This window comes from Aquila chrysaetos, chromosome 9, assembly GCF_900496995.4.
Source record: "Aquila chrysaetos chrysaetos chromosome 9, bAquChr1.4, whole genome shotgun sequence".
Taxonomy (NCBI): domain Eukaryota; kingdom Metazoa; phylum Chordata; class Aves; order Accipitriformes; family Accipitridae; genus Aquila; species Aquila chrysaetos.
In genome coordinates this window covers 275110-286083 of record NC_044012.1, presented here as the reverse complement: position 1 = coordinate 286083, position 10974 = coordinate 275110, and the positions used below count along the sequence as shown (strand labels likewise).

Sequence of the window (10974 nt, the reverse complement as noted above, 5' to 3'; positions counted from 1 at the left end):
CCTATGGTCTTATGTGTGCAGGGACAGCTGGGCACTGGCTGCCTGCCCAGGGCATGGGCTGTGGGAGAACTGCCTTTGCAGTAGTATGGGCCAGGGCTGGGCCAGGGCCAAGCTGTCTTTGCCCTCTAGGTCAGTGTAATTCTGTACCTTGTCCCAGGCTCTACAGGGCAACAACTTGGCAGTACCAGCCCTGCATGATGATTCTGCAGGGCTACCTCCACCCAACACTCACCTCCAGGACAAGAAACAGTGGAAAACAAAGAAAGGATTACACTGAAAACCTTTAAACAAATAAAATTCTTTCTGTTCTGTAGCAAAAGTAGTGCCAAGCACCAAAGCCTTCCTGGGCCACAAGCTGTAGAGCACCTCACAGAGTACAGTGATCAGAGGAGCTGGGCAGTCTCCTAAGACTCAGCTGCTCCTGGAAGTCTTTAAGCCTCAGAGCAACGGGCACTGCCTTCTTAGAGGCCAAAGCGGGCTGGGGTGCGTCGTGGCGTCAGGGGCTCCCCCTGCTCCTTCCGCCCAGGGGTGTAGATTTTAGTAGATCTGCCAGGAGAGGACAAGGGTGATTAGTGGAATATGCAACCTTTCCCTGCACCAGAACACCCATTGGGGAAGTTGGGATCCTCCACGCAGCTCACTACTCCTGCTCTTATGCAGGCAACCCATGGCCAGGCAGGGCTGGCACCTACCTTGCACTGCCCAGTGGGTTACGGCGCTCCTGCTCCTCCCGGCGGGCACGCAGCTGCTCCTCAGCCAAAGCCATCTCTTCCTCCATGGCAGACACTTCCTCCTTGGCACGGCGGCGGTTCTCCTGGAGCAAGGCAGCAGCAGGTCAGGGACAGGCAGAGGGCTGGCCAGCAGCAGACTCTCTGCAGGCCCACAGGCCTGTTTCCTCCATGTCAAAACACACACACACACACACACTGCACTAGAATAGGCATGCAGTGGGACTGCTGTCCCCCAGCTCATCCTGGACGGGAGACTCACCTGGCGTGACTTGCCAGCATGTTTGATACTGTAGAACATGGGGCCCAGCTCTGCCAGCCACTCTCCATCCACAGCAGTGACACACTGCATATATTCCTGCAGGGACAGAAGGAAAGACCAGGGTAGCAGGATGGCACTCTCAGGGCCTGGCCATTTCCAGAGCCATGGCAGCTCCCTCCCTCCCCCACTTGCTGATGGCACTTCTCAGGCTGGGACCGTACGCCTTCCAGACAATTCCTCCCAGCCTCAGAAGCTGCTATGGGCTGGACTTGGTGAGACCGCAAAGAGGTTCAAACATGTCCCGCACAGGCCAGGAACAATACTGGGAAAGGGACAAACAGGACTCTGCAGCTGACACAGACATGCCTAGTTGGTACAGATGAGAAAAAGGCTGAGAACTGCCCTTCTGATAAATCCTGGTATCACAGCAAAGCCCTCCCATCTCCCTCAGAGCACTCCTCAGCCTTCTTGCTAGCCCTCAGCTCAAGCTCACCTTGGTGGTCATGACCAACTCATGATACACAATGTAGTCTGGTGTGTAGCCCATGCCAAACAGAGAGCTTGTGGGGTGCAGGTGGCAGGGCATGCCTGTGCGGATGTTCACGTACTCCCCAATGCCCTGCAAAGAGAAGTGCGGTGAGCCCACCTATACCCAGACAGGGCCTCAGCCCCCAGACTAGCACGGACACCTCTCACCTTCAGCTTTGCAGCTTGATGGAAATACGCAGCACAGATGCACTTCCTGACAACATCCCAGTCAGTACCACAGGATGCTAGGCTCATCCGCTGCTGCACCATAATATCCTTGAGCTGGGCACGCACCTCCCGCACCTGCAAAGGTGTGTGGCAGTCGGATCCCTCTCCTGCATAAGGCTCCCTCCCCCAATCTCATTGCCACAGCCTCACCTTCCGCATGGCCTTGGCATGGATGAAGTGCTGGTTGCACCACAGTGTAGAATAGCTGTTGTTCTTCCACTGAAGATAAACATTCAGATAAGTCAAGTGATCACTCTCTGGAACAGCAAATTTCTCCCGCACTTGGTCACTCTCCTCCTCTCGGCCCTGAAGGGTGAGCAAAGAACACGGGTTAGTCAAAAGGCAGGGGAAGGCCCCACATGGCTGAAAGAACAAACAAGTACCTTAGGCCGATAAAAGATGGCAGGCACAGACAACATGGAGACAATGAGCAAGATCTCAGAGCTGCAACCCATGTCACAGGAGACAATGAGCATTTTGGAGAGTGCAGGATCCAGTGGGAACTCCACCATGAGACGCCCTGTTGAGGTCAGACCACCTGTAGGAACAGCATAGGGATCAGCAGCTGGCCAGGTCCCAGTCCCATGGGCTGACAGCTTGCCCCGGCAGCCAATACCTGTGTTATCCAGGGCTCCCAGAATCCACAGCTGGTACATGGAGTTCAGCATGTTGTCCTCGGGGGGTGGATCCATGAAGTGGAACTGCAGCAGGTCCTGCACACCCAGGGACTTGAGCAAAAGCACTACATTGGCAAGGTTGGTGCGCTGGATCTCGGGCACCGTGGTTGTCAGCAGCTCATTCTTGTAGGCACTCTGGGTGTAGAGCCTGGGGAACAGATGCCAAGACCATGCTCCTCCCGTTCAGGCCACCGTGTTCCTTACTGACTCGCCAGCCATTGCCCAACCCAGCCAGGCGTGGCACAGGGCAGCAACTCTGCACTCAGCCAGGCCAGCCAGCACGACCCCAGGGAGGAACCTCTACCCTGGCCAAAGCATGGCCTCCCCAGCACATAAGGGTGCCTGGGCTGCAGGACAGTGTACATCCCTCTCAAGCACAGCCCTTCCCTAGGTGCAGACCAGTCTCAAAGCAAAGCCTTGAGAGAGCTGCCTTTGGCTTGGCTGTTGTCCTGACACCATCAAGGGTGGAACAGCCACAAGTGAAGGTGGGCAAGGAAAGAAACTGGAGCATATCCTTTCCTCTGCAGAAGCACTGGGTTCAAAAGAGAAGGCCTCAAGGCCTGCGTACTGCCCTTATCCACCCAGAAGTTCAAGATAATGAACAGCTCCAGTGAGAAAAAAATATATATAACCTGAAGCCAAGCTGCAGGTATGACAGGAACAGGTACACTAGTGACGTGCCTACCTGAAGCAGTGGCCTGGGCCTGTTCGGCCAGCTCGGCCTGCCCTCTGATTGGCATTGGCTTGACTGATGGGATAGATCTGCAGCGCATCCATGCCTATACGGGGATTGAAAACCTGCAGGGCACAAGAAGAACAGACTGAAGTAAGAGGAAAGCTGGATCACTACCACAGAACTCCCTCAACCCAACCCCAGAGATCACAGACATAAACAGTACGGGGCATCTTGGGTTACCTTCAACTTGCAGTAGCCCGAGTCAATCACAAACATGATGCCGTCCACTGTCAGCGAGGTCTCTGCAATGTTAGTGGCAACAATGCACTTCCTGACCCCATCGGGAGCCTGCAAGCATACCGCACATCAGTCAAATCCCTGGACAAGGGCCTCTGCACCACTGAGCAAGAGTGCAGAGCAGCACTACAGAACCCAGAAGGACAGGGGTGACTCTTGGGAAGCTGAGGGGGACACGTGCTTTCTCTTGCCCTCCACATGCAATACAAAAGGCGTGTCTGCACCTCTCACTCATGCTCAGCAGTCTCGCCTGCTCCCACTCCTATCACAGAGCACACATCAGCACCTTCTGGAAGATCTTGGCCTGCAAGTCCGACGGTAGCTGAGAATAGATAGGCAGTACAGCAAGAGCAGGCGCCTTCTCCAGCTCCTCAAGGTGTTCCACAATTTGCTCTGAGGTCACCTAGACACGAAGAGGGGGGTAAACATAAGATTAAAACAACAAAGCGGTAAGACACTGCCTGTCCTTCCAGCTCACCTCTATGTCCTCCTGGCCAGGCATGAAGACAAGGATGTCTCCAGGAGCACCAGACAAATGGACCTGCAGGGCTTGTTTCACGGCTGCCTCCACATAATCCTCTTGGGGGGTCTGAAAGGCACAGCCTGGTTACAGACGCAAATGATCTCACCTGCCCCATCCTGTGTGCAGGACTGCATCATAGCACAGCTACTGCTCTATCCTTTCTGTCCACCACAGAGTACAGTACACCCAGGTCACAACCCCCTCCTGTCAGAACAGAACTTGCCTCTGCAACATTGACCATACCTTGCTGAAAAGAATATCAACAGGGAAAGTGCGCCCAGGAATGTGGAAAATAGGAACATTCCCAAAGAAGGAGGCAAACTTATCTGCATCCATGGTGGCCGAGGTGACAACAAGCTTCAGATCTGAGCGTCGGGCCACCACCTAGAAAGCAGATGAAAGGAACAATAAGGAAGGGGCATTTGTGGATGGCTGCAGGTAGCTTCCATTATTACTAAGACAACACCACAGGACAGAGCTTCTGCTGTACTCTAGAGGCACTGGCCACTACTGCTAGGCAACACAGGTGCTGTATGATCTGTGCAGTTAAAAAGACCTGCTGACCTCAGTCCAGGAAGCCTTAAGCCAGCAGAGATCTCTGTACCTAGAGTTTCTGACAGTTAGCCATCAAGCCTCTGGCAGCACTCAGGCACTAGGGGAGATTTAATCTCCAGAACCAGGGACCAGGATGTTGGAACAGCAAGTGCAGACAGAGATGTGGCAGCTCTGTTTCCCTCTCCTAGACCTGGTAGAGAAGGGCTGTCCCTACCAATACTCTGCTTTAAGACCAGCTCATGTGCCCTATGCTGCTGTCCTCTAGTCCAGGCTCACACACACCTCCCGAAGCAAGCCAAAGAGCACGTCAGTATTGAGTGAGCGCTCATGTGCCTCATCCATGATGATAGCACTGTAGTTGTCCAGGTCAGCCTCTCGCAGTGACTCACGAAGAAGGATCCCATCTGTCATGTATTTGATCACTGTGTTCTCGGACGTGCAGTCCTCAAAGCGGATGGCATAGCCCACCTGGGAGGGCAGAGATACCAGCAAGTCTTCCAACAGGCCCATGCACTCACTGTCATCAGGCTGCACCCCTGCACCCACTGCCAGACTCACCTCCTCTCCCAGACGCACCCCCATCTCTTCACTGACCCGCTTGGCAACTGACATGGCCGCCACTCTGCGGGGCTGGGTGCAGCCAATCATGCCATAGTCTGTGTAGCCATCCTCATGGAGGTACTGCGTCAGCTGAGTTGTCTTCCCACTCCCCGTCTCCCCCACCACAATCACAATGCTGTTGTCTCTGAAGAAAGAGAAGATGCATTTATTCATACACCATGAAGAAATGCTTTTGCGTTCACAGCCCTGGCTGGCCACCCAAGCGTCACCCTACTCAGGCAGGAGAGCTGCCACCAACCACACAAAGCAATGGGCTTTGTTTCCTGAGGGTACAGCTTCCAAACAGGCCATGTATCTAGGAGAATTTCCCACTTGGGTTCCTGACATGTAGGCCAATGCCCTGGGATGCTCTATGAGCAGCTCCCTAGCAGCCATACCTGAGGATGGAGAGCAGCTCCTGTTGCACGGCAAAGATGGGCAGATACTGTCTCTGCTCCAGGATTGATTTCTTCTTGGCGAACTCACTGCTGGCTTCACTTTTTTCTTTCATGTGTTCAGCAAACTTCTGCTCAGTCCTAAGGAAACACCAGAAGTCCTAAACTGCCTCTCCACAACACTTTGCTATGCCTACAGCCCATGTCACCAGCTGAGCAGGAATAATTCAAAGCAAGCTCCTACCTGTAATCCACTTTGCCATCTTCTGTCACCATCTCATCCTTCTCCTCCTCTTTCTTGATCCCCATAATGTCTCCCAGTTTTGTGCCTGCCAGCTCCCAGTGCTTATGCTGAGCCTGGAAGGACAGAGAGCAGCATAACTTTGCCACAGCAAGCACTAACAAATCGTTCTTCTCCAATCCTACTCATAAGACTAGGAAAGCATATTAGCCCCACAATTCCCCAACGCTACAATGCAGAATGCACACCCCATTCCTACATGAAGTCCCTCTCTTCCAAGTGAACTGGAGCAGAGCTTTTGGACATTGTTCTGGATACAGAGACTTCAGGCACAGGATGACCAACCACCTCTTAAGAAAATGGTTCCAGCTGCTGACCCTTCCATTAAATTTGAACTTAAACCTTCACAAATCTGAACAAGAGATAATCTTCCTGCTCTTGACAGGTGCTCACAGGCCTCTCTCCCACCTTCCCGTGTGCTCTTGCCTCTGATATCAGTTTAGCTTACACCTCCATTCCACTCATAGTATACGTAGCTCAAATCCAGCTCAGTTTCAATTTACAAGGAACACATCTGTGCTTTCCCCACAGCTATCACATAAGCTTTAGAGAAAGTTCCTAGAAAACACCCCCAAAAACTAACATGCTACCTTACTGCATACTCCTCCTCACAACTCTTCTGCTGAGACATGACAAGATATATCCTACCGTCATACTGACTGCTGACTGTCCCTAAGCTACCTTGCATTCTTCCACCTGCTCTCTTCGCCCATGATCCGCATGTCCTTTGGATCAGACTCCGCTGCACAAGTGCACAGTGATTCATGTCCCAGGCTGTGCCTGAGAAAATCACATCACAGCAGCTGCTTATGAGACAATGTAATGAGCTAGGCTGCCAGGATATCCCAGATCATAAAAACATGAACTCCTTCTCATCATTGCTGCCAAAGCCTGTGTTCTGCAAAGTCCAAAAAAAGGCTGTGAGGCACTACATAATGCATACAGTGGGGTAGTAAGCCAAAAGGTCACAGCATACCCTCTTACGCTCCTTTTGCTCCCTGTGCTTGCGCACCAATTGGCTGCCTTTCCGGGCTATGATGGCCAAATCTGAGGTGGCATCCTTGACAGGGATGACTGGCTCTGGCTGGAGAAAAGAGGTATTGCTTCAGTACAGAGAGCTCAGACTTGTGGGGCTCCTTGCCACCAGCACCTTCAGCCACGGTCTCTACCTGCTTGGTGAAGACAATCCTTCCATCTAGGAAAGGGGGCACCAGGTTGTGCACCAACAGATGCACTTTAGCAGAGTTATCCTCCTCAAAATCTTCGTCCACTTCAATCCGATGAACCACACCACTGGTCAACATGCGATTTGTCTCCCAGCGCTCATTATCCTGCAGGAAACAACGTATCAGAAAATACACACAAGCCCCACAGAAAGCCTGAGAGACCACACCAGAACACTGAGCTCAGGTCTGAGCCCTGCACTGACAATGGGATGAAACTGATGGTTCCAGCCGGGGGAGCCTGAAAGTAAGCGCTAGGGAAGAAACAGTAACTGGAAGTAACAGCAGGGTACGGGAAACACAGACTGGCCATATGAAGCACATGCTCAACAGGACTGTCTCCAAGGAAATGCCCGACAGACATTGTCCGCAAGACCCCTGCTATACTCAGAATATGCCAGGAAGCCTGGACATAATGCCACTCGTGCAGAGGGCAGCAGCCCCCAGCATCCACTGGGCCAACATTAGAAAACCCTTGTAATGTAACTCATGCCCCAAAATAGCAAGAGCATAGCTCTCTGCATTTGTGCTGCCCTGGACAGTGCAATCCACCACAGTCACTCTGATGGTGAATTCTGCCCCACACAGGAGACACAGGGCTACACTTTCCAGGGGAACTTAACAATAGTTTCCCTGTGAGCCCTTGCTCAGTCTGGGCCACGACACAGACTGTCCTTCTCCACCCGAGGGCAAGGGCTCAGCCTTTGCTGCCAGCAAGCAGATCTCTCAAGGGGCAGCAAAACCCACACGTTCAGAGCAGCTGAGCCCGCATCTCACCCCTACCTCATTGATCTGCCGCCGCTGTGCCGAGATGCGCTTCTGCCTCTGCTTGTGCAAGTGCTGCTCCCGCTTCTTCACATACTCCTCAGAGGAGTAGGCCAAGGGGTTGTGAAACTCGTCGTAGCCCTCATCCATCATGTACCAGTCCCGGTCAGCTTGCTGGGAGGGGAGAAGTGTGGCCCTGAGCTCCACCAGCCCCACAGGCCAGACCGGACAGCCCCCTGCAGCACACGTCTGTGGAGAGACTCCCCAGGCTGGGTCCTCCCACCACCCCCTGCCCCACCACTCCCACTGGCCAGCGGCAGCCCCATGGCCCGGCCAGCCTAGCCCAGCCCTGAGCCCGCTGTCCGCACTGTTCCTTGCCCGCCTTTGGGCTCTCACCCGCTGGTCATCCTCCCACTGCTGCCGCTCCTCCTCCGTCTCAAAGGCAATGCCCTCCTCCCCGTCTGCACGCCGCCCTGGAGGGGGTGAGCTGGTCAGACTGGGCGCCAGTCCAGCTGCTCTGGAGGAAATCCCACAGAGCCTGACCTTGTGCTGTGCAGGGGAAGGGGTTCCGCCGCTGCCCAGCCTAGGCAGCTCAGCCCAGGCTCCTCACCTCTCCCTCTGGACAGCCGCGGCGTGGACCCCAGATGTCTCCGGTCGTCAGCCCACTCGTTATATTTGTATGACGGGGTGGGCAATGGTGTCTTATCCGAGTACCTGCTCCTTACAGACCTGAAAAAACAGCACAAGGGAGGAGTTGGTGCCCACAACCAGGCGCTACTCTTACACACACCCTCCCCTTTCTGCAGCTCAACGGCTCATAGCCACAGCCCCAAGCACTGATACCTGTCCCGGTCTCTCCGGTCCGTGTCCCGCAGTGACGATGCCCGGTGGCTGCGCTCTGAGTCTCGATAGGAAGGCATGGGTGAGGGAGATTCCCACTGTGAGCGGCGGGCACTACTGTAGCCACTATCATCTTCCTCCCAGCTGGAGCGAGACGGTGTGGCTGCATCTAGCAGAAGAGATTGGTTTGACACCTGATGTTCACACAGTGACCCCAGGCACCTAGAGCCACCTTACACCTTCTAGCAAGGAGCACGGAGAGAGGGTACCCATTTGATCTCCCTCTAAGAGAGGGGGCTCACCCAGCAATTCCAAGGAAAATCGCCAAAGGACCACATTTCTATCACATGCACCCAGAGCAGACCCCACTGCACAGCAATCAGCCAGATTTTCACACACACACAGCTGGCAGAGTGCTCCCAGACCCAGGTCGAGCTAGGAGTTTTATGCTTGCCCTAACCACAAACGTTAAGAGATACAGGCTTTTCTACCACACTTGTCCTGACAAAACCAGCAGGAAACAAAAAACCAAAAAAGAACAAGACCATTCCTGTGAAGTCTCACATGAGAACTCTACTGGCTCCCATTTCTACCTTTGGGCCGATGTCTGGGGCTCTCTGGTTCGCTCCTCCTGCTGCTCCGCTCCGATGAGCCATCTCTCTCTGATCTGCTGCTGTGACGACTTCTGTCCCGCTCCTCTGCAAAACGATAGTAAGATCAGGTGCCCAGTGCACAAATGGGCTTCCCAAGTCTGCTGCAGAAAACACCACGAATGTTAGCTAAGGACTACAAACAGGCTGAGAGAGAGATAAGCCCAAAACCTAAGCAGGAAGGGTCACAAAGGTCTCTGAGCAGTTACCGCGGTCCCGTTTACGATCGTGGTCCCGATCCCGACTGTGTTCCTTCTTTCGTTCCTTCTCCTCCTTGGAGGAAGCAAAGACACCATGTTCCCGACGCTCCCTTTCCCGCTGCCGGCTGCGTTCCCAAAACTCCTCGCTGACACCCCCTGTGTAGGAAGGTGTTTCCACATGGACAGAACGGTAATGCCTGCAACAGCAGAGCAGAGAGAAGAAAAGCTTAAGAGTGCTGAGGAATGGCTGGCCTTCGACCTGCCTCACGCAGCTCTAGTTCTAACCTCTGCTACAGCAGAAGCTTATGGTTAAAAGCGCACTCTCTGTCCTTTGCTAGCAGCCCACCAAGTCTGCTGACGCTCTCAGACGCCCACACTTCTGAGCGGGCTACTGCCTCCAGGCAGTCTCGTAACTAGGACGGCTGGCGTCTGCAGGCCCGACAGCACCTAAAAGCACGCCTGCCCCTAACGCCTCCAGCAGGGCACCAGCGAAAGAGCTTTTCCCACACCTCCCCAGATCCACAGACGTGCCCCACAGCCTTCCCCGTGGGAGACATCCAGACCTCCCTGCCGCACCAGAGGTTTCGTCCCCGCCTGTGACAGCTCGCAGCTCCCTCGGACGCCGATGGTGTGCACCCCCGCCTCCCCGGCGGGGACCCGAGGGCTGCGAAGCGCCCGGTGCCACCGCTGCCGCCGGGAGCCCCCACGCAGACCCCACCTGTCCTTGCGGGCGCTCCGGCTGTGCCGGCCGCTCTCCGCCTCCTCCTCGTCCGCCTCCTCGTCCTCCTCGGGGCTGCCCGCCTCGTCACGGCCCTCTTCCCAGTCCTTGTAGGAGGAGACCCGTGACCGCTTCCCGCCGGACGCCTCCTCCTCGCGCTCCCGCCGCTTCTGGGCCGCCAACACGTCCAGGCCCAGCAAGGAGGCCCGCGGCGCCGGCGCCTTGAAGACGTGCTGCTCGGCGGCGGCGCTCCGCTTCCGCAGGACTAGCCCGCCGGCCTCGGCCTCCGGGCTCGTCCCCGCCAGCCGGTGCAGCGACTCCTCGCTCGCCGCGGCCATCGCCGCGCAGGGCCGGGCGTCAGCGGGAGAGCAGGCGTCGGAGCGCTGCCCCGGCCCGTCCCCGCTCCCGCAGCCCCCACACCGGCCTGCGGTTGCCTCAGCGACCGTAAACCGGCGCCCTGAGCGCCGCCATGACGGCCCCACAGTGCTCCGCGAGAAGAGCCGCTCTAGCCACTTGCACCACGGACATAGCGGCCAGAGCCCATAGGAGTGGCAGCTACCATAGAGTCCAGCCGCCGCTAGACAAGACGTACCACCGGTCCCTCGGAGGACTGGTGAGGGTCACGTGGCCGCGGGAGGACTTCCGGCCATGGAGGGCGCGGCCGGAAGAGGGCGGCGGGGGGGACACGGACGGGACAGCGAGGGACACCCCCACGGAGGGGGGGGGGAGAACCCCACAGACAACTCCACGGATGGGGAGGAGGGGGGAGAACCCCACAGACACCCCCACGGACGGGGAGGGGGGAGGA

General features: G+C 55.8%; 1 protein-coding gene across 1 annotated transcript; it reads right to left on the bottom strand.

The window, feature by feature from the left end:
* Positions 1-278: 278 nt before the first annotated feature.
* DHX38 (DEAH-box helicase 38) lies at positions 279-10764 on the bottom strand. Its single transcript, XM_030025254.2, has 26 exons — positions 10167-10764; positions 9458-9645; positions 9192-9296; positions 8602-8767; positions 8369-8487; positions 8155-8231; positions 7777-7932; positions 6940-7101; positions 6747-6854; positions 5714-5826; positions 5473-5610; positions 5033-5219; positions 4757-4942; positions 4163-4303; positions 3875-3985; positions 3683-3799; positions 3340-3447; positions 3109-3221; positions 2363-2571; positions 2130-2284; positions 1897-2052; positions 1687-1821; positions 1484-1609; positions 991-1086; positions 693-814; positions 279-546 (listed from the first exon to the last, which is right to left on the bottom strand). The coding sequence occupies exons 1-26, from the start codon at positions 10502-10504 to the stop codon at positions 462-464; spliced, it is 3717 nt and encodes a 1238-aa protein (XP_029881114.1). The 5' UTR covers positions 10505-10764; the 3' UTR covers positions 279-461.
* Positions 10765-10974: the final 210 nt, after the last annotated feature.